This window comes from Pelophylax lessonae (assembly GCF_965119305.1).
Source record: "Pelophylax lessonae genome assembly, chromosome: 5".
In the NCBI taxonomy this organism is placed as follows: domain Eukaryota; kingdom Metazoa; phylum Chordata; class Amphibia; order Anura; family Ranidae; genus Pelophylax; species Pelophylax lessonae.
Genome location: NC_138772.1, coordinates 674953 through 699146, shown reverse-complemented (window position 1 = coordinate 699146; position 24194 = coordinate 674953). Strand labels below are relative to the sequence as shown.

At 49.3% G+C, this 24194-nt stretch overlaps 1 protein-coding gene across 1 annotated transcript in view; it reads right to left on the bottom strand.

Annotated features, from left to right (window-relative positions):
- Positions 1–3588: 3588 nt before the first annotated feature.
- The window catches only part of ZFTRAF1 (zinc finger TRAF-type containing 1), a 35252-nt gene continuing 14646 nt past the window's right edge, over positions 3589–24194 (bottom strand). The window contains exons 3-4 of the mRNA XM_082258629.1: positions 8128–8339; positions 3589–5294 (exon numbers count right to left, since the gene is read on the bottom strand). Coding sequence (XP_082114755.1) covers positions 4903–5294; positions 8128–8339 — 604 coding nt within the window. The 3' untranslated portion in view covers positions 3589–4902. The remainder of the gene's footprint in view (positions 5295–8127; positions 8340–24194) is intronic.

Below are 24194 nucleotides of genomic sequence, written 5' to 3'. Positions count from 1 at the left end.
TGCACCTGAGTCGCAAGGCTAGCCACAATCGCAGCCAAATCCCCCCCCCCGGGGGGGGGGGGAAACCGCAGTCCCCTGGCTTCCCCCTAAATTGGCAGGAAACTAGTATTCCTGAAAATCCATGCCCTTGCAAAAATAAATGGGTGACCGCCCCTTTAAGAGAGCGCTGCGATCGTAGCCCACTCACACTAAGCATCCCACACAAGGGACCCCCACAGGGACAAGTATACCAAGGCAGGATACAGGGAATAAAAAGAAATGAACCTGGAGAGATCGGTGCTGCTGCTGCTGCCTGCGGTGCTCCTGAAGGAAAGGAAATGCTGGCATACAGGGCGCTCTATGAAAGCCTATGGAGGCTACAAGAAAATGGCCGCCATGCATGTAAAACATGCGGCCGGAGCGATCGCAGTCAAAATGGCGCCGTTTGGCGCCGAAACTGCCGCTCCCACACCCCATGAGGGAGAAGTAAAACACACCATCTGCCCAAAAAAGGAACATGGTAAACCGCCGCAGCGGCGCTGTAATGTGCCCCAAGCATGAGAAACTCAAGCCCCACAGCACACAGCCGTTCACACAAACAGAAAACTGACACAGAGTGCAGCCAGCCCCCCCTCCTGCAGCCCACAGCTTGCAATGTGAGAGATAGGGAAAACGTAATAGTGTGAACACAGGGCAAGGTACACAGTCCCAGACTGACACCCCCCCAGACAGACAGGTCCCCACATAGATACACTTACCTCTCACATGGCGTGGGGGACCCGCACAGGCGAACAAACCGCTGCACATGAGGCAGGGAGAGTCGCATCCAGGACGCATCAGAAGGTGGGTTGAGAAACCGCACAGCGTCCAGTGAGGTAGCCACCTCACCTAGCATCCCTGCACGGAACAGGGATGGGTCGTTCAGATAACTCAGGAGCGATACCTGACTGAACGCTCGATGGCGGGCTGAGAAGCCACTGACCCACAGCCTGCTACCAGGGGGGTCAGCCCGAGACGCAGCCCGCATGATCCTCTTCATCAGAAGAACTAACTAACGCTGGTAAAATAACAGCTAACAAGAAAGAGAGAAAAAAACTCAAATAAAATCCAAAGAAAGGAAAGAGAGCTGAGACAAGGTGCCCCAGCACAGAAACTTCCAGCTACTCCTGACAGCTAGACAAATGAAACTGAGTTGGATACAGGAAGTGGAGGGTTATGTACTGAGGGGACCACCCCCTGGGGGTGGGATATGTTAAAAGTCTTTGTACTAACATATTCTATTGCCTAGCTACTCCTACGGAATAAAGGACATAACCCCATTGGTGATGAATATGAAGTGGGCGGCGACTGTCGGAGGACGTAAGAGAAAATATGATGCTGGATATCTATACTGGTATGAACTGGGTAATGTGATAGGATCTATACTGGTATGGACTGGGTGATGTGTTAGGATCTATACTGGCATGGACTGGGTAATGTGGTAGGATCTATACTGGTGTGGACTGGGTAATGTGTTAGGAAGGAAAGGATGCCGCATCGTTTGCTGAAAAAGAAAATTATCACCCTACAGAGGGCTGAATTCAAAGACACCCCGAAAATCAAAGTGAAAAATTATGCCGCAGGCGAGTCCATTTTGCTGAAATGTCATTGCAGGACCTCAGAATGGTCCTCAGTAGTTTGTATGACCCCCCACGTGCTTGTATGAATGCCTGGCAATGTCGGGGCATGCTCCTAATGAGATGACGGATGGTGTCCTGGGGTATTTCCTCTCAGATCTGGACCAGGGCATCACTGAGCTCCTGAACAGACTGAGGTGCAACCTGACAGTGTTTGAAGGACTGAAACAATGTCCCAGAGGTGTTCTTTTGGATTTAGGTCAGGCTTTATTCCACCAATTCATGCAAATATGCGGCTGATCGGCGCAAAGGCCCACCCACCGAGGGGGCCACATATTTGCATGCGGCTGCGCTAGTGGGTCAAGGAGGTAGCAGCTTTGGGTCACCTGTCTTAGCCTTTGGTTGGGAGGTATAAATGCCTCTATGATTCAGCTCTAGTACGGGGCAAAATGCATCAGAGGAGGAGATGGGTGGAGTGTCCCCACCAGTGCTGGAACAGCAAAGTGTTTCTCTGCCTAATAGAAGAGAGTGGTGTGTGGCTTCCTATTATGTTCAGTGGGGCGGAGAAGTGAGCACCAGCAGCTGGAGGTGGTGACAACGGTGGAACTCCGGTGCTACCGGAGACAGGAACCACTGCCGAGATATTAATGGACTCCACACACAAATCACACCAGTCCTGGGCTGCAGGAACCAATTCATTAATTTATTAGCGAGAAATAAAACATACACAGACGGATGTCAAAGCAAGGGTCAGGTTCTGCCTTCGGAGCTGTACGGCGTATGATTGGCTCTGAGTTTCCATTGGCCACAGCGAGGCGTCATTTGATAGGAGAGCATTCTTCTGATGTCCACAAATAGCAGAGCCCTGACCTCCATAGAACAATGTCCCCTCTCATCCACACCATGGGAGCCAAATATTCTACCCCCAACCCAAGACTTCAAAGCAGCAAAGTCACCGTCCGGCCAGTGGGCAGAGAAGCCATGCCTTCAACTTAGATCATTGATCTAGGGGGCTAATCGATGGACAGCTCTGATTGATTTTTACACAGGCTGGTCACAGGGTGGGAGGCAGCAGAGGAAGTGTGCTATGTGAGGGATTGTTACACAGGCTGATCACAGGGTGGAAGGCAGCAGAGGAAGTGTGCTATGTGAGGGATTGTTACACAGGGTGGAAGGCAGCAGAGGAAGTGTGCTATGTGAGGGATTGTTACACAGGCTGGTCACAGAGTGAGAGGCAGCAGAGGAAGTGTGCTATGTGAGGAATTGTTACACAGGCTGGTCACATGGCGAGAGGCAGCAGAGGAAGTGTGCTATGTGAGGAATTGTTACACAGGCTGGGAGGCAGCAGAGGAAGTGTGCTATGTGAGGAATTGTTACACAGGCTGGTCACAGGGTGGGATGCAGCAGAGGAAGTGTTCTAAGTGAGGGATTGTTACACAGGCTGGTCACAGTGTGGAAGGCAGCAGAGGAAGTGTGCTATGTGAGGAATTGTTACACAGGCTGGTCACAGGGTGGAAGGCAGCAGAGGAAGTGTGCTATGTGAGGGATTGTTACACAGGCTGGTCACAGGGTGGGATGCAGCAGAGGAAGTGTGCTTTGAAAATCTGAGGGATTGTTACACAGGTTGTTCACAGGGCAAGAGGCAGCAGAGGAAGTGTGCTATGTGAGGGATTGTTACACAGGTTGGTCAGAGGGTGGGAGGCAGCAGAGGAAGTGTCCTATGTGAAGGATTGTTACGCAGACTGGTCACAGGGCGAGAGGCAGCAGAGGAAGTGTGCTTTGAAAATCTGAGGGATTGTTACACAGGCTGGTCACAGGGTGAGAGGCAGCAGAGGAAGTGTGTTATGTGAAGGACTATTAAAAAAATCTAGACCAGCCTTTCCCAACCCTTTTAAACACAAAGGGCACTTGAAAGAACTTTCTGGTGTCATGGAACACCCTCCTAAAAAGTATTATATCTACATCTCACGGTAGAGTGGTGTGTTGGTTAGGGGGAAGATTGCTTATTACATCTGTGGTCAAAACAAAAAGATCATTGGTGTTAGTGGCTACTTATCTGAAAGGAACTCATAGCAACCTCTGGAGGAACCCTGGGGTTCCACAGAGCTCTGGTTGGGAAAGGCTGATCTAGACAGTAAAGCCAACAAAGGAATGTGATTTATTGTCACTCAGAATGGTTTACCAGTGAATAAAGCCAAGAGGTAGGTTAAGAATGGTAAAGGGTAATGCTAGTGCAGTATTTACCAACGTTCGGGAACCTTCACTCACACAATGCTACTCATCAGTCATCTACAAAGCTTTGTGATGGACTTCAGTACATCCCCTTATTGCCTCAACCCAACTGGTTATAAGAAGTGGCCAGTGATCTGCTTACTTTCCAGCTCGGTGGCTTTGCTGCTTTGATGAACAATGTGGTGGAACTGGGGTGTGCTACATGGGGGGGGTCAGACCCTCACGCTGGTGACATCGATACTCGGAGCCGCATGTTAATGAAAAGGGATTAAAGCTCGAGAGGATCCTTCAACTTTCCATAGGAGCATTCTGCACAGAGGAGACCCTGCCAGCAGTGGAACAGTCTCTGATAACTATCAAATCTCAAATTCCACTAGATTATCAAACGTGAAAGGAAACCTTAACAGAAAATGGGCAGGAAGCGATCATAAAGATTACGTTGAATTTTTTCAGCTTTGTGATAAGAGACTAACTTAAAGGGTTTTCTACCTCCTGCAAAGATATCTTAAGTTCCTAAGTAGGCTACTTCAACTACATAAAAATAATCTTAAAAATAAACAAAATCAGATAAAATATTGGAGGAGAACAGAGAAGAGAAACGAAAACTAGATATCAAACAGGCTGGACACCCAGAAAACAGGACGTGGACAAGCTGAAGTGAGGCCTAGTAGTAAATGTCCATGTGTCCATGGTGTATACCCAAGGCTGAAAGTGGAGCTCATCTCTATTCTACACATGCAAACTACAAATTAAAAGCAAACTAATTAAAACAAACAGCAAGGATCCTGCACAACTATCTACCCTCTCCTGGCAAGGGGAATGGCAGCCATATCTACTGAATGGGGGAGAGTTGAGTTCTCCACCCTGCCATGTCTACTGAAGGAGGAAGAGTTGGGCTCTCCACCCTTCCCTGGCAAGGCAAGGCAATGGCAGCCATGTCTACTGGAGGAGGAAAAGTTGGGCTCTCCACTCTACCATTCCAAGGTAATGACAGCCATGTCTACTGGAGGAGGAAGAGTTGGGCTAGAGTCAGGGAGCTAGATGAGGTAAGTATGGTTCTGCAGGTGGCCAGCCTTCACTTCTGGATCTGGAATATAAAGAGCCGCAGATTGATGTTCTTCGCAGCCAGAAGTTTGTTACATTCCACGGAGTCTATGATGGGTAGGGGCACGTACTCAGTCTCATTATTCTCGTTGGTAAAGACAAAGTGGTAGATAACCGGGTGAATTTTGACATCGTCGTAGGGGCCTTTGAGCAGCAGAAAGGAGCATTCCATGGGAGAATTGACCTTGCTTTTTAGGATGAGTTGGAAGGAGAGGGTTCGCTTGCAAGACAAGTTGGGGTTCCTTTCTGAATCATTGACACGGGCCTTCAGAACCCAGGTCTGGTTGAGAACTGTGAAGCGCGGGGTCTCGTAGTACAGGCGGGTAATGAAGTCATCTGTTCTGTAGGGCCGAAACTGGACTTCTGTGAGAATGGGGAGGAAGGAAAAAAAAGAAAAAGAAAATTATTGGGTGAAGAGGTTGTTTCACATTCCCCCAACGACACCACTTTACCTGTTACCGTTGACCGGTCATTGGCCGCTTCTGCACTGGTTTGCCTCATAAAGGGATCTTTTATATCTTTTTATCTCTTAAAAAGGGGAAAGGGAGATAAAGGTTGCTCAACACATGCAGTAAATTGCGTGTCAAACAAAAGACGTACTTGGTCCTATACAGACAAGGCCTACGTGACCATTAAATTGTTTGTTAATTGTTAACCCAAATGATGAAATTGACATTTTGCATTCTTCTTACCTTCCTTCTATGTATAATGCTGCCTTTTATTGGTTTGAGATATTACTGTAGACTAAATAGCTGGTGATCCTGCAAATCCCCTTCATGTTGTAGGCCTTCCTGTCATCCTCTGACCACTCTAACCACGGATACATATCCACGGTAGCTTAGTCAGCTTGTGCCCTCTCTTCTTTGCTTGGGATCTACAGGAAGCCATGCTGACGCATGACTTGTGATGTCACAAGCTGACCCACCTCTCCGCCTGACTGGCAATGGCTCCTGGCGGGAGTCTTACTGTCAATCTCAAGAGGAATGTCACAGCACTGGGCAGATAATTGGGATTGAGCCACGCCCCTGACCTGCAGACAAACTCAATGAAGGGAGTAACTGTGGTCATGTGACCGCTAAATAAACTTTATTTTTCAGGTACTTGACAGACTTTAAAGGACTAAAAATTTTCTATGTGGTTTTACAACTCTACGACATCATTACTTTCTCTGATATTCAGAATAACGTCTGCTGGAGGTTCCTCAAGTCCACGAGTTTTAGTCTTTGCTGGAATTCACAGAATTGATCTTGAATGACACTCCTAAAAGCCTAACGCTAGGAGCAGCAGAGCACATACCATCTTTTACATTAGTTTGTACAATCCTCCTTCGCTTTTATTGAACAAAAATTCACGCTCTGTATTAAAAGCCAACATTGCGAGAGCAAAAAAACATCATCGTATTCTTTCAGCTGCATTTTTTAAGAACACACAGAGAGATATCCATTTTAGAGAATAAAAGTTTATTCCAAAGTCATACAAAGCTAAAAAATCAAAAATCAAAAAAACAGGTTCATGATTGATACAATACCGGAATGTTCCCCAGATTCGGAGAACACATTGCACAATACAAGAAACAGCTCACATCATGAGGAACCTTTACGACATTCTTTTCTCACTCCTTATATTAAATCACAACATTTTGGTGCCGTGACCCGGGCATGAAGTTACAAAACCAATCAACACATGGTTGAAGAAATGTTTATTTCGGACAGATCAATGTGCTTCCGCTATATACAAATCTCTCACCTCCTTTATACGACTATTAAAATAAACAAAAGTCCATCCTGATGGAGGAGAAGGCAACATTAAAAATCGTTATTTACAAAGAGAAAATAACACGGTGAAAAACACGATCAATTTTCAAGGTTACGTACTTACCTGGTCAGGGATACGACCTATCATCGTACCCTTCCTCAACCCCCCTGTTCACCATAATGAATTCTGGGAAATGTCAAAAAAAAAAAAAAAAAAAGAACCTGAGAGCCGTCACTAAACGTTTTACCCAGACAAAACACTGTTGTAAATAGTTTAGAGAGGAAGAATAAAGAGGGTAGGGCTGGAGATCTATAAGAGAGAAGGTCTAGAAGAGAGAAGGCAGGAGGTCGTGAAGAGAGAAGGGCAGGAGGTCATGAAGAGAGAAGGGCAGGAGGTCATGAAGAGAGAAGGGCGGGAGGTCGTGAAGAGAGAAGGGCGGGAGGTCGTGAAGAGAGAAGGGCGGGAGGTCGTGAAGAGAGAAGGGCGGGAGGTCGTGAAGAGAGAAGGGCGGGAGGTCATGAAGAGAGAAGGGTGGGAGGTCGTGAAGAGAGAAGGGCGGGAAATGGAGAAAGGAGAAGGGCGAGAGATGGAGAAGAGAGAAGGGCAGGAGATCTAGAAGAGAGAAGGGCAGGAGATCTAGAAGAGAGAAGGGCAGGAGATCTAGAAGAGAGAAGGGCAGGAGATCTAGAAGAGAGAAGGGCAGGAGATCTAGAAGAGAAAAGGGTAGGAGATCTAGAAGAGAAAAGGGCAAGAACCGAAGGCTGCAGGGGGTCCCGCTCGGACCGCTATTTTCTGCCTTTGAAGTTACACGGAGCTCTGTACGTACCCTAGATTCACATACATCGAGGCACTTTAACTGCTTCCGGACCACACAGTAAGATTGTTGCTGACTTACCTTCCACCAGAAATCTGAAACACATCGGTAATCCAAGGGGAAGGGGGGGAAGGGAGGGCTTCCCCTGCATAAGTGGGGCCCAGTGCAGCTTAGACATAGGGGTGGTTCTCTTCATCTTCTTCTGAAACCTGCTTCTCAACATCAAAGAAAGACATATACTGACACACACAGCTCCTCCCAATAGGATGGGATGAGGAATGGGCAGTGCGTATGAAATTACGTGCCATCAAGGAGACCAATCAGAGGCGGGTCAGTACATAAAGATCAGCAGCTAATTCGCAGTGACAGCTGCCCCTCTTCATGTCCTTGGTGACACTTACCCTACAGCAACACATGATTTGGTGGGGGGGATGGTTGGACAACCCACATGGTAACCCCCGCTCTTCAGGTTCTCATCTGCAGAATGACAACTACATCCTTTAACGACACCTACAAAGCAAAAGAGTGACATGCACAAAGAACAGCTGTGTATCATCTCTCCACCGACAGCCCCCAACAGACACTATCGACTCCTAAAGGCCAAGGAATGGCTAGTTCAGCCCTTACCTGTGTAACCAATCTTCTCGAAGCTCAGCAGGCCAAAGATGCTGTTGTACAATTGCATCTCCTTCTTGTGGCTTTGGTCCATCTCGTCCAGGATCTCCATCAGCTCGTTACCGGTTTTGGTGGGGTGGCAACACTCGGACTCGTGCACGGTCAGCTCATGGAAGGGACCCTGCCAAGGGCAGCCAATCCTCTTGTATTTACACTGCGTTACTCTGCAGGTGAGCAAAAACGGACAGCCGGGAAACTAGTTAGTTGTGAAGTTGATCAACATCAGACAATTCAATAGGACAATAAAAATAGACCTAAAGCTGAACTTCGAGATAAGGAAACATTCTCTAAATCCATTGGTCATGTGTCTTCTTTTAGCTCGGTGAGCGTTGTGTACAGCCGTGGCCAAACGTTTTGGGAATTACACAAATATTAATTTTCACAAAGTCTGCTGCTTCAGTATTTGTAGATCTTTGTGTCAGATGTTACTATGGGAAACTTAAGGATAATTACAAGCATTCCATAAGTGTCAAAGACTTTTACGGACAATGACATGAAGTTTATGCAAATGGTCAATATTTTCAGTGTTGACCCTTCTTTTTTCGAGACCCCTGCAATTCACCCTGGCATGGGGTCAATCAACTTTTGGGCCACATCCTCACTAATGGCCAGTTGGCCACCCATTCTTGCATAAGTGCTTGGAGTTTGTCAGAATTTGTGGGGGGGGTTTGTTTACCTGCCTCTTGAGGATTGGCCACAAATTCTCAATGGGATAAGGTCTGGGGAATTTCCTGGCCATGGAGAGGAAATTTCCATGTTTTGTTCCCCAAGCCACTTAGTTATCACTTATGGCAAGGTGCTCCATCATGCTGGAAAAGGCATCGTTCCTCACCAAACTGTTCTTGGATGGTTGGGAGAAGTTGCTCTCGGAGGATGTTTTTGTACCATTTTTTATTCATGGCAAATTGTGAGTGAGCCCCTCCCTTGGTCTTAGGATGTATGACACAGGACTGATGGTAGCGCACATCTTTTCTTCTCTGAATGCCCCAAACAATGGGAAAGGGAATTAATCAGAAAAAAATGAATTTTTGTAAAATCTTACCGTAAAATTCCTTTCTCTGAGTCCTCCGACAGTCGCCGCCCATTCACACAGTCTTCACTTATGGGGTATTGACTTCATCTCCAAAGGAGTTTCTAGGCAAAAGACTTGTAAAAGAACAATAAATCTACATAGTCACACCCATGGGGGAAGTCCTACTAGTCCAATACCCCCCCTGCAATAGCCATCCCAATTCAGTTTGGTTGTAAGCAGTGAAAGTGTACAACAAAAGACCCCAAAAAGAGGGGCGGGGCGGCGACTGTCGGAGGACTCAGAGAAAGGAATTTTACGGTAAGATTTTACAAAAATTCAGTTTTCTCTTACGTCCTCTGACAGTCGCCGCCCATTCACACAGTCTTCACTTATGGGGATGTCCAAAAGCAGTGTAGACATGAGGGGTGGGCAAAGCAACCGCCAGAAAAGCAACTTAGTACCCACATCAGAGAAAGGAACCTTACACGTACAAGAAGGTAACCTTTTGGGTAACAACAAATAAAGGCTCAACATGAGCAACAACCCAGGAAAACAAATAAGCAAGGGGAAGAAAACCCCAACAGCTAGGAACACGAATAAAAACCAGGGTGTCCTAAGAAACGGCCACACAGAGAACTTTGCGGCCAAAGGATGCATCAGCTGATGCCAGAACATCAATTTTGTAGAATTTTGAGAAGGTGTGCGCCGAGGACCAAGTCGCAGCCTTGCACACCTGGGCCACCGAGGCCTGATGCCGATAGGCCCAGGACGTACTCATCGACCTGGTAGAGTGCGCCTTGACAGGGAAGGGAGGAACCCGTTTGCGCCTTGACAGGGAAGGGAGGAACCCGTTCCCGCAACAAGTAGGCCTGTACAATGGTCTGTCTGATCCATTTGGCAATGGTTGCTGCAGACGCAGCCATACCCTTCCGAGGTCCCTCAGGAAGGACAAACAGAGAATACGATTTCCGAAAAGATTCAGTCGACGACAGGTAGACCCTGATCGCCCGGACAACATCCAAGGCATGTAAAGCAACCTCCTTTGGATGCTTGGGATTCACGCAAAGTGAAGGCAAAACAATGTCCTCATTGAGGTGGAATTCCGAAACCACCTTTGGCAAGAAGGACTGATTAGGTCGCAAGACCACCTTATCCCTATGAACCACCAGGTAAGGGGAGCGGCAAGACAACACCGCCAACTCCGACACCCTGCGAGCAGAGGTGATCGCCACCAAGAAAGCCACCTTTTTTGACAGCATGGGCAACGAGATTTCCCTGATGTTTTCAAACGGGGAACTCTGCAACACGGACAGAACCAGGTTCAAGTCCCATGGAGGTAAGGGCTCCTTCCTAGGAGGGGCCAAGTGCCGCACACCTTGAACAAAGGTGCGAATTAAGGAATGAGACGCCACAGTGCGTTGGAAAAGAACAGCCAGGGCAGAGACCTGACCTTTTATTGTGGCCAGCGCAAGGCGCTGGTCCACCCCAGTCTGGAGGAAAGCTAACACTCTCGACACCGAGTATGAACGAAGAGAGAAACCCCTGGACTCACACCAGGCAAAATAAGCTTTCCACGTACGGTAATAAATCTTACCAGAAGAGGCTTTTCTAGCCCTGATCAAAGTAGGAATAACCTCTGAGGAGAGACCCCTGTCTCTCAGGACCTGGCTTTCAACAGCCAGGCCGTTAAAGCCAGCGACTGTAAATTAGGATGGAAGATCGGTCCCTGGGACAGCAGATCTTCTCGCATTGGCAGCCGCCACGGAGGCTCTACGGCCAGGTGAACGATGTCCGCGTACCAGGACTGGCGAGGCCAGTCCAGTGCTACCAGAATCACCAGTGACGGTTCCGAGGCCAACCTGCGAAGGAAGCTGGACAACAACTGAATCGGAGGAAAGGCATAGATCAGACGATACTGACGCCAAGGCACCACCAGCACATCCGATGCGTCTGCCAGAGGATCGAGTGTTCTTGCCACGAACCTTTCCACCTTGTGGTTTAGCCGAGACGCAAATAGATCCACATCCGGGGATCCCCACTTCACATACAGCATTTGAAACACCTCGGGGTGTAGGGACCATTCCCCCTGGTTCAGGGTCTGGCGGCTCAGATAGTCGGCCTGCCAATTCTCCACTCCCGGAATGTGAACTGCCGACAACGCCGGGACATGAGTCTCGGCCCAGGACAGAGTACCGGTCACCTCCTGGGCCGCCCGGGCAATCCTGGTGCCCCCTTGGTGGTTGATGTAGGCCACCGCAGTGGAATTGTCCGTCTGCACCCCCACAGGACGGCCCTGAAGGCGATCCGACCAATGGATCAGGCACAGCCTGATCGCTCTCAATTCCAAAATATTTATCGGAAGGGAGGATTCCTCCTTCGACCAGGTGCCCTGGGCAGACAGCTTGCCCAGGACGCCACCCCAGCCTGACAGGCTGGCATCCGTGGTTACCACTGTCCACAGAATTGGACGGAAGGATTTTCCGTCCGACACCGCCGGGGACTGAAGCCACCAGAAGAGATCCATTCTGGTCTGGTGGCTCAGAGACACTCTCAGGTCCAAGGACTGAGGTAGTCTGTCCCACCTGGCGAGGATCTCTGCCTGGAGAGACCTCGTGTGAAACTGGGCAAATGGTATCGCCTCGAAGGCTGACACCATCAACCCCAGGGACCGCATACAGGTCCTGAGAGACGAGGAGTCGTTGTCCCTGAGGGACCTGACCTTGTTCTGCAGAGTCCGGTGCTTGTCCTCCGGCAAGAACACCTTCGCTTGAGCAGAGTCCAGAACCATTCCCAGATACTGGAGACGAACCGAAGGCGACAAGGTCGACTTCTGAACGTTGATCGTCCAACCGAACTCCTGCAGCATCTGGACCGTAGTGGACAGATCGCGCAGCAGGTCCTGACTGGCACTCGATCTTAACAGGAGATCGTCCAGATAACCCAAGACCGCGATGCCCTGTGCCCGCAACAGGCCCAGAACAGGCGCCAACACTTTGGTAAAGACCCTTGGAGCCGAAGCGAGACCGAAAGGCAACGCCACAAACTGGTAATGATCCTCCGCGACAGCAAATCGGAGGTACCTCTGATGACCCTCGAAAATGGGGATGTGCAGATACGCATCCTTCAGGTCTATGGAGGCCAGGAACTCTCCCGGAATCACGGAGGCTACCACTGAAGGGAGTGACTCCATGCGGAATTTTTGAACACGCACGAAGCGGTTCAGTGCTTTTAAGTCCAGAATCGGACGCACTTTGCCCTCCTTTCTGGGCACAGTGAACAGATTAGAATAGTAACCCCGAAACCTGTCCCGATGAGGCACCGGGACAATCACCCCCTGAGTGAGAAGATCCTGCACCGCCTGATGCAGGTCCTGCAACCGCCCTGGGGTCAAATGAAGATTTGAGGGAAAGAATCTGTTTGCCGGCCATGAAAGAAATTCGATCTTGTACCCTGACCGAATGATTTCCTGAATCCACCTGTCTGATTCGGAGCAGCCAAGGTTGTAGGAAACCGCGCAAACGTCCCCCCACCCCTGTAGCGGGTGAGGGCGCCCCTTCAGGCAGAGGCGGATTGAGCCGCCGCACCAGCCTGGCCAGATTTCTGTTTGCCAAACCAGGGCTTCTTCTGGCTACCTTGGCCCTTGAAGGGTTTTCCCTTGTTCTGCGCCCTGAAGGCACGAAAGGACCCTTAAGTAGGTTTAAAGGACGGGCCCCGCTTACCGCGGAAAAACTTGCCCTTGGGATACTGGGGGAGCAGAGTGCTCTTACCCCCAGTGACACCTTTAACCAATTCCTCCAAGGATTCCCCAAAAAGGCGAGACCCCGCATAGGGGATGTCAGCCACCGTCTTCCTGGATTTCTGGTCAGCCAACCAGCATTTTAACCAGATTTAGCGACGGTTAACCACAGCGACACTGGAAAGGCGTATCGCCAATGGGGCCTCATTCAGAGCCGCATCGCACAAATACATGACCCCACGATGAATCTGCTCCACCATGTCCACAGTATTGGGAGGGGCAGAGTCGGCCACGAGGGTGCGTTTGAGCACCTTGGTCCAATCCGCCACAGCCTGAGCCACCATTACAGAGGCAAAAATAGGCTTGAGCATGGAACCCGCCAACGTGTAGGCATGACGGGCAAGAGACTCCAGTCTCCTATCAGTAGGATCCCGAAACACTGGGGAGTCCTCAGTGAGGAGCAGGGTAGACTTGTTCAACCTGGCCACAGTGTGATCCACTGGAGGAGGCACACACCAGCGCGCAGCCGTAGTAGCCACAAAAGGGTAGAGAAGTTGAAACTTCTTAGGCACCACGAAGGTGTGTTTTCAATTACGCCATAGCTCAGTCACCTTATTGTGAAACTCTGCGGGGCAAGGAAAAACCTGCGCCGTCTTGTGGGTCCTGTGTGTACCAAAAGAGGACACAACGCCCGGAGGAGTGGGCTCATCCTCCAAATGTAGTGTTTTCTTTACTGCTAGGATCAACTCATCCATAGGTGCAATCTTAGTAGCAGCAATATGATGACTGCCCGTGTTTCCTTGCAGGTAACCATGATTAGCAGAGGAAGAACAATGATTTCAAGCACCACCCCTCCTTTTAAAGCTTTCAGTCTGTTGTTCTAACTCAATCAGCATTACAGAGTGATTTCCTGCCTTGTCCTGGTCCACACTGACACCTGTGTTGCCCAGAGAATCACTGACATGTCAGCTGCTCCTTTCGTGGCAGGAAATGCAGTGAAAATTGTTTTTTGGGGATTAAGTTCATTTTCATGGCAAAGAGGGACTTCATTAATCTGATCGCTCTTCATAACGTTCTGGAGTATATGCAAATGTCAGCATAAAAACTGCGGCAGCAGACTTTGTGACAATTCATATTTGTGTCATTCTCAAAACTTTTGGCCACGGCTGTATTTCTTGCAGATCTGTGCAGTCATTTAGTGTGAGACTTCCTGTAATAAAGACTGCTCACTGCTGCCCTCTCTCGTTGTGCAGGGGGACTGGTCTGGTCTCCGCCTCCTCCTGCAATTTACTGTATTGGGTGGAGCCTGTTGGACCCCTCCCACAGCCCTGCTCTCTCTCCTTGTGCAGAGGGACTGGTCTGGTCTCCGCCCCTCCTGCAGTTTACTGTAGTGGGTGGAGCCTGTTGGACCCCTCCCACAGCCCTACTCTCTCTCCTTGTACAGGGGGACTGGTCTGGTCTCCACCCCTCCTGCAGTTTACTGTAGTAGGTGGAGCCTGTTGGACCCCTCCCACAGCCCTGCTCTCTCTCTCCTTGTGAAGGGGGACTGGTTTCGTCTCCGCCTCCTCCTGCAGTTTACTGTAGTGGGTGGAGCCTGTTGGATCCCTCCCACAGCCCTGCTCTCTCTCCTTCTGCAGGGGGACTGGTCTGGTCTCCGCCCCTCCTGCAGTTTACTGTAGTGGGTGGAGCCTGTTGGACCCCTCCCACAGCCCTTCTCTCTCTCCTTGTGCAGGGGGACTGGTCTGGTCTCCACCCCTCCTGCAGTTTACTGTATTGGGTGGAGCCTGTTGGACCCCTCCCACAGCCCTGCTCTCTCTCCTTGTGCAGGGGGACTGGTCTGGTCTCCATCTCCTCCTGCAGTTGACTGTAGTGGGTGGAGCCTGTTGGACCCCTTCCACAGCCCTGCTCTCTCTCCTTGTGCAGGAGGACTGGTCTGGTCTCCGCCTCCTCCTGCAGTTTACTGTAGTGGGTGGAGCCTGTTGGATCCCTCCCACAGCCCTGCTCTCTCTCCTTCTGCAGGGGGACTGGTCTGGTCTCCGCCCCTCCTGCAGTTTACTGTAGTGGGTGGAGCCTGTTGGACCCCTCCCACAGCCCTTCTCTCTCTCCTTGTGCAGGGGGACTGGTCTCGTCCCCGCCTTCTCCTGTAGTTTACTGTAGTGGGTGGAGCCTGTTGGGCCCCTCCCACAGCTCTGCTCTATGCACACACTATGTACAGCCCTGTGATGATGTCACTGCTACTTTTATATGAAATATCTGGGTTTTCAAAAGCGTTTGGTGTGCAAAAATAAAAGTGGCTAAGGATGAATAGATTTTAATGAAAGTTTTATTCCCGGAGTTCAGCAATAAGTCCCAAACAAACATTTTTACCCTTCATGAAATAAATAAATGTCAATGAATATCCGTTCTCTGTGTCTTTTACCACTTAAGTAGGAAGCCTTTTTCTGACATTTGTTATTTACAAGTAAAAAATAAAAAAAAAAATTATTTTTTGCTAAAAAATGACTTAGAACCCCCAAACATTGTATATATTTTTTATATAATTTTTTAGAGAGCCTAGAGAATAAAATAGCGGTCATTGCATTTTTTTTATGTCACGCGGTTTTTGCGCAGAGTTTTTTCAAACACAATTTTGAAAAAAAAATACACTTTAACCACTTCTGGACCGGAAGATTTTCCCCCTTAATGACCAGGCCATATTTTGCGATTCGGCACTGCGTAATTTAACGGACAATTGCGCGGTCGTGCGACGCTGCACCCAAATAAAATGGATGTCCTTTTTTCTCCCACAAACAGAGCTTTCTTTTGGTGGTATTTGATCACCTCTGCGATTTTTATTTTTTGCGCTATAAACAAAAAAAAAGTGCAACAATTCTGAAAGAAACCAATATTTTTCACATTCTGCTATATAACATTCCCAAAAAATAAATGTAAAAATCTAAATTTTATAAAATTTTAGGCCAATTTGTTTTCTCTTATATATTTTTGGTGAAAAAAAAAAAAAAAAAAAAAAAATCGCAATAAACGTATTTTGATTGGTTTGCCCAAAAGTTATCGCGACTACAAACTACGGGAAAAATTTGTCATTTTTATTTTACTACTAATGGCAGCGATCTGCGATTTTTTTGCGGGACTGCGACATTGCGGCGGACAGATCGGACCCCTGACTGACATTTTTGACACTTTTGGGGGGACCAGTGACATTACTACAGTAATCAGTGCTAAAAATATGCACTGTCACTGTACTAATGACACTGGCCGGGAAGGGGTTAACACAGTAAGTGATCAAGGGGTTAAATGTGTACCTAGGGGCGTGTTTCTAACTGTATGGGGGTGGGGCTTGTGAAATAATCATAGAGACATGTGATTCTATATAGAAGGAGCTCTGTGATCATTCCAGGGAGAAGAATGGTCAGCTGTGTTTACAACATTCGACCGTCCTTCTCTCTCAGCGGGGAGCGATCGCTGGTGTCAGGCGGAAATCGGAGCCGCCTGCCCCGTGCATCGGCATCTCCGCTGCCAAATGGGGGCGGGAGCGCGCTCGCCCCCTAGCTGCAGGCGCGACCGACGTATACCTACGTCGGTTCGCGCAAGGGGGCCGCCCTGCCACAGTATAACTGCGGCGGGCGGTCAGGAAGTGGTTAATGAATGAAAAAAAAAAAAAAAAACTAAAACATTATATATACCCCCATGTTTTTGTAGAATATGAAAGATGATGTCACACCAAGTAGATCTCCAACACATCACGCTTTAAAATTTTGCTCGCTCGTGGAATGGCGCCAAACTACAGTACTTAAAAATCTCCATAGGCGATGCTTTAAACATTTCTACAAGTTCCCAGTTCAGAGTTACAGAGGAGGTCTAGTGCTGGAAATATTGCTTTCACTCAGGCGTTCGTGGCGATACCTCATGTGTGGTGCGAACACCATTTACATTAGTGGGCGTGACCTACGTATGTGTTCAATACTGCGTGCGAGCACATGGGGACGGGGGCACTTTAACATTTTTATTTTTTTATTACTTTATTTTTACACTGTCCCTTTAAAAAATATATTTTTGATCACTTTTATTGCTATGACAGGGAATGTAAACATCCCTTGCGATAACAATACAGCATGACAGGTCCTCTTAATGGAGAGATCTGGGGTCTAAAAGACCCCAAATCTCTCCTCCACCCTTAAAAAGCAAAAGATCAAAAAAAGATCGAAAAAAAAAATGTATTTTTTGCTTCAAGAAAAAAAAATGTTTACTTGTCCCGAGAACTGAAATTGACGTCATGACGTTGCTCTGGTCCTCCAAGGGTATAGAGATGAGCGGTGGCTATCTTGCCATCGCTTATCTCTATGGGGAGACACTGCCAGGACCGGTGTTCTGTCAGAATACCATACCCTATCAGAAAACCATACCTCCGTCATTTCCGGTTGCGGATCAGCGGTGGCTTCGTCATGCAACAGCTGTAGCCGCGTCACAAGTCCTAGTGCGCATGCGCGGACTAGGTAGGGAATTTTGATAACATCGCAACGAGTCAAGCAAAAGTCCTAGTGCGCATGCGCACCAACGGGTCGGGCCGCGACATCTCTTATAAAAAACATGCATATGATCTCCATGCCCCACACTGCACCGGCCCGGCACTGCACTGACCCGACAATCCTATTCCCTACCCCCACGCGCACGCCCACTCTCCATTTCATAGCTATGTGCCATTGTCGGGTCGGTGCAGTGTGGGGCATTGAGATCAGATTGTCGGGTCGGTGCCGTGTGGGGCATTGAGATCAGATTGTCGGGTCAGTGCAGTTTCGGGTCGGTGCAGTGTGGGGCATTGAGATCGGATTGTCGGGTCGGTGCAGTTTCGGGTCGGTGCAGTGTGGGGCATTGAGATCGGATTGTCAGGTCGGTGCAGTGTCGGGTCGGTGCAGTGTCGGGTCGGCGCAGTGTGGGGCATTGAGATCGGATTGTCGGGTCGGTGCAGTGTCGGGTCGGTGCAGTGTCGGGTCGGTGCAGTGTGGGGCATTGAGATTGGATTGTCGGGTCGGTGCAGTGTGGGGCATTGAGATCGGATTGTCGGGTCGGTGCAGTGTGGGGCATTGATGTCGGTGCAGTGTCGGGTTGGTGCAGTGTGGGGCATTGAGATCGGATTGTCGGGTCGGTGCAGTGTCGGGTCGGTGCAGTGTCGGGTCGGTGCAGTGTGGGGCATTGAGATTGGATTGTCGGGTCGGTGCAGTGTGGGGCATTGAGATCGGATTGTCGGGTCGGTGCAGTGTGGGGCATTGATGTCGGTGCAGTGTCGGGTTGGTGCAGTGTGGGGCATTGAGATCGGATTGTCGGGTCGGTGCAGTGTTGGGCATGAGATCGGATGGATGTCTGTTATAAGAGATGCTGCGGCCCGACCCGCAGTAGGACTTTTGCATGAACCGTTACGATGTTATCTAAATTCCCTACCTATTACGCGCATGCGCACTAGGATGTGTGACGCGGCTACAGCTGGTGCATGATGTAGACACAGCTGATCCACAGCGGAAATGACGAAGGTATGGAATTCTGATGGGGTATGGTTTTCTGATAGAACACCGGATGGTTCACCACTGACAACCAGGAACCAAATTACAGCGGTTCCTGATCATGTGACCACTATGTAAATTCTATAAAGAGATCACATGGAAGATGAAGTCAGCTGAAGGACACAGGGATACAGTCAGGTTATACTGCTGCCTACAGGAGGATTCCACCCTGGCAAACAGAAAAAGAAATGTAAGCCAGCAAACCCCTCCTCTACCCAGCATGCCTCAATTTTGTGGTAAAGCAGTACGAAGGGCATGAATGAAAACACGAAGGGTTGGAACTTGCGTCCCTCAAGCGACATCAAGAAAAGGATTTTATCCTAAATACGAAAAATCTAATTTTCCTTTCTCATCCACTGAGAGACACGAGAATTCCGATGGTCTGGACCTCCAAAATCAAATCCAACTGAGGGAGGAGCAACACAGGAAAATAAAAACCCACAGGGCCTCACTAGGACTGGGGGCTGCCTGCAGCCTAGGAGCTCTCTGCAGGACCAAACACCCAAACCTGAATGGATGAGGTGAAAACCCCCACAAGACAGAAGAACCCAACAACATGACTTAGGAGGGGAGCATGGAAGATTCTTCTGATGCTCAAGACCAAAATGGAGAAGGTGATTACCAGAGGGGGATGACTCTACAGAGAAGAACCCAAGCCAGTAACAAACTGATTTATTAGAACCCACCATAAAAAAAAGGTAGACCATTAACCTACCAATAACAACCTGATATGGTCACAAGGAACAAAACTTTGGAGATAATCCCCAGGAAGAACCGGTTCCAAGGAAAAATATAAGACAGGTCTAGGTAATAGACCAGCTAGCCTACATGGGAAGGCCACAGGCCCGTTATCCTGCCTCTTAGTGTCAAGGCAACCAAACTCAGTGACTAAAGTAGGTTGCCTAGCCAAGTAACCAAACCTATTAAGCTAGGTATACCAGGGAATGCACGGTATATACCAGGGAATGCACGGTATATACCAGGGAATGCACGGTATATACCAGGGAATGCACGGTATATACCAGGGAATGCACGGTATAGTACAAACCAAAGGCCAATGAGTTTGTGAGGACCTCAAGGGTTTCTCACTAGAGAACCTCAAGGGTTTGATTCCACAAAGTCAACAAAAAATGGAAGAAAGAGGGTGCCAGGAGACACCACCACAAGTGACAGGAGAGATGTGGAATGCCAAGGGACACAGAGGATGAAAAGAAAGCTAAACCCCCTTTGATAATCCTAGGAAACCCTAGAACCTGCAGAAAAAATTCTGCTGGCCCTGCCTACCCCTTAACCACTGCCAGTGCTGTATTTTTGCCTAGGCCAACAAGGCCCAGGCCTAGGGTGGCACTTTGCAAGGGGGGCAGCAAAAACGCCACCCCCCCCCCTCTCCACTTGAGACTCTTTTGGCCACTGGTTGCTAGAGCCACCTTTCTCACCCTCCTCTCTCACTCCCCCCCCCTCTCTCTCTCTCTCACTCACAACCTCTCACCCACCCCCCTCCCTCTCACCCCTCCTCTCTCTCCCTCCCTCTCACCCCTCCTCTCTCTCATCCCCTCCTCACTCTCTCACACCCCCCTTTCTCTCTCATCCCCCCTTTCTCTCACTCATCCTCTCTATCATCCTCCCTCTCTCTCTCACCCCCCTCTCTCTTTCACCCCCCTCTCTCTCTCCCTCACCCACCCCCTCTCTCTCTCTCTCCCTCACCCCCTCTCTCCCTCTCTCCCCCCCCCCTCTCATGAGATCTCAGAGGTTCATGCTGGGACTTGTAGTCCTTCAATTTTGGAGGGAGTCACATCCGTTAAAAAAGGAGTAGGGCAAATTTACATAGGAGGGGCGCCCACATTTTTTCTTGCCTAGGGCAGCAAAAAACCAAAATACTCAACTGACCACTGGCATGATTTTCAGAAGCTCCGGATCCCTCAGGTCCAAAGAAGCATCAACAGTCTCAGAGTGAAGGACTGGAATCTTGAAGTGCTAAGAATATCAGTCTAATTAAGGGGAGGCCTCTTGTGAACCTCCCCCTGGAGGATGCTGATCAGTCAGGGAGGAAAGACCGATTCCCCCTAAACAAGTCCCACAAAAATCATCTGCACAAACTCTGCCATCAGCATTGGAGCACCTTAGTAGGAAGTCCAGGTGGGGTCCCCTGAAGTGAAGGGAAATATTTTCGAGGGATCGGATGGTAGTCCCTGTAATGGAGTAACTCCCGCATGGAATGCCCCAGAAATGGTAGAAAAAGACCGCCCTAGTCATGTGAAGAGGATAAAGGATTAAGGAAGGGGCTGATTCAGAGAAACCAGATCTCAGGCCTGCTCAAACCTGCAACCACAGGGAAGGAGGCTGCAGGAAGCCAAGAGAGAAGCAGCCAGGTAGGAGTCATACTAAGGGGGGGTTGTTTCCCCCAATACCCCATTACTCCCTCAGCAGAGTAGGAAGGGATGGACTCCTTGTCTAACAAGAGAGCAAAAGGTTCACCAGATTTAGGCCTTTTCAGGGATGACTAGAGCTAGACCACCCTGCCCTCTGGTCCAATTGCAGGCTAGGGAGTCCCTTGGAAGAGGGAGGAACGTAAGAGGTACAATGTACCATGGGGGCTGTTCATGTCTTACAGATGGGGTCTTCCCGAGGAAGGGGGAGAAAGCCCAGATTTAGGATCCCTGCAGAGCCTGAAATTTCATAAGGGCCTGGGGAAGGAGCTACTGACGGGGGCAGCAGAAGCATAGAATTTCACTGATTCCTAACAGGAGCTCCAGGAATCCCAGAGAAGGAGGCCACCCAGGATGCACAATTAGCCCCGAACTTGAAGATGTGGGGGGGGGGGGGGGGGGACACCTTCATAGAGAAGGATTAGTAGAGTTTCAACCTTTGTTGGCTGAAATTCAGTCTGGCTCAGGAGGCCTGGGAATACTTACTGCAGAACTGGATTTAGGAGAAGAGCGATATTCAACCAACCTCTCTATAGGTCTTCTACATTTTGGCCAGAACACATTCTGGCCCTTCCATGACACTGATCTGGTCAGACCGATAATGACACTGTTAGGGTCCGGCCTAACATGACACTGATCTGGTCTAACATGACACTGATCTGGCCTAGCATGACACTGATCTGGTCTAACATGACACTGATCTGGCCTAACATGACACTGATCTGGTCTAACATGACACTGATCTGGCCTAACATGACACTGACCTGGCCTAACATGACACTGATCTGGTCTGACACTGATCTGGTCTGACATGACACTGATCTGGCCTAACATGACACTGATCTGGCCTAGCATGACACTGATCTGGTCTAACATGACACTGATCTGGCCTAACATGACACTGACCTGGCCTAACATGACACTGATCTGGTCTGACACTGATCTGGTCTGACATGACACTGATCTGGCCTAACATGACACTGATCTGGCCTAGCATGACACTGATCTGGTCTAACATGACACTGACCTGGCCTAACATGACACTGACCTGGCCTAACATGACACTGATCTGGTCTAACATGACACTGATCTGGCCTAACATGACACTGATCTGGTCTAACATGACACTGATCTGGTCTAACATGACACTGATCTGGCCTAACATGACACTGATCTGGTCTAACATGACACTGATCTGGTCTAACATGACACTGATCTGGTCTAACATGACACTGATCTGGTCTAACATGACACTGATCTGGCCTAACATGACACTGATCTGGTCTAACATGACACTGATCTGGCCTAACATGACACTGATCTGGCCTAACATGACACTGATCTGGTCTAACATGACACGGATCTGTCTGATCCATATCATGACATCCTCCCAGAACAAGGTTCTTCTTTCCATCCCTCATTTTACTATACGACGGGCGGAAAGCAGTTAAAGTCAGGATCCTTCCAGAGCCTAGACTGGCTGAGTGACGTCAACTGCCAGTGGACTTTAGCCAACTGTCAGCTGAAAACGGGTCACAGGAGTACAGAATGAACTTCACTCCTGTGATCCAGAGAAGCACAGCCAGAAAAAGCTTTGGTCGTACTTTTCCTTGAACCAGTAGATTTGGGTCTGGAAGGTGATACAATGCAAAGCCTAGCGCCCGCCAGAAGGCCGCACCACAGGCTAGCCCCAGCAGGGTCTGGGTACGCCACTCCAAAGCTAGACCAGCAATATAGAATTGAATCCTGACTGGAATTGATGGAAGAGAAATCCAAGGAAAAGAGGTCCATCCTCCTAGGACATTAACAAAAAACTGGAGCATGCTGGGTAAAGGTGGCCACATACTGTGGGCTGGATGATATTTGTTTGTTTGCCAGTGTCCCAACCTTCAAGTATAACCCGACGAAATCTAAACTCCTGTGTCCCTCAATTGACGAGAAATTAGTAATGTACCGAAATTTCGGCTGCCGAAAATAGGGATTTCAGTGGTGCAACGAAAGAAAAAAAAAAAAACAGATTTCACCACAAACGCCTGTGATTTTGCAGAGATTTTACCTTGCTTATGGTGTGTTTTTCATAGGTCATATGACTCAAAATAATGCATCAAAAATGCAACACGGGTGCATTTTTTATGCGTTTTCAATGGGGAAGTGCGTTTTTGGTGCAGTTTGCCAAATATGAGGTGTGATCAGAGAGGATTTGAGGTGTACGAGATCCGGGTTGGGGTAATGACCGCCCTGAGGTGGTGAGATCAGAGAGGAGTCGGGGTGTACCAGGTCTAGGTTGGGGTAATGGCCCCCTGAGGTGGTATGATCAGAGAGGTGTCAGGGTAAGGACCCCCATGGGGTGGTGTGATCAGAGAGGTATCGGGGTGTACGAGGTCTGGGTTGGGATAAGGACCTCCGAGGTGGTGTATGTAGAGAGGTGTCTAGTTGTACAAGATCCGGGTTGGGGTAATGACCCCCCTGAGGTGGTGTGATCAGAGATGTGCCAGGGGGGGAAGGAGGTCCGGGTTGGGGTAATGACCCCCCTGAGGTAGTGTGATCAGAGAGGTGTCAGGGTGTACGAGGTCCGGGTTGGGGTAAGGACCCCCCTGAGGTGGTGTGATCAGAAAGGTGTCGGGGTGTACGAGGTCTGGGTTGGGGTAATTACCCCCCTGAGGTGGTGTGATCAGAGAGGTGTCGGGGTGTACGAGGTCTGGGTTGGGGTAATTACACCACTGAGGTGGTGTGATCAGAGAGGTGTCGAGTTGTAAGAGATCCGGGTTGGGTTTAGGACCCCCCTGATGTGGTGGGATCAGAGAGTTGTCGGGGTGTACGAGGTCCGGGTTGGGGTAAGGACCCCCTGCGTTGGTGTGATCAGAGAGGGGTCGAGTTGTACGAGATCCGGGTTGGGGGTAAGGACCCCCCTGAGGTGGTGAGATCAGAGAGGAGTCGGGGTGTACGAGGTCCGGGTTGGGGTAAGGACCCCCTGCGTTGGTGTGATCAGAGAGGGGTCGAGTTGTACGAGATCCGGGTTGGGGTAAGGACCCCCCTGAGGTGGTGAGATCAGAGAGGAGTCGGGGTGTACGAGGTCCGGGTTGGGGTAAGGACCCCCTGCGTTGGTGTGATCAGAGAGGGGTCGAGTTGTACGAGATCCGGTGTTCCGTGAAAAAATCATACCCGTGAGAAAACCATACCCTCGTCACTTCCGGTGCACCTACGGAGGGTATGGATTTCTCACGGTAGTTAAACTTGCGGCGCTTACATTAAAACAGCTCCTCTGCAACATAAATCATCTCCGCTCCTTC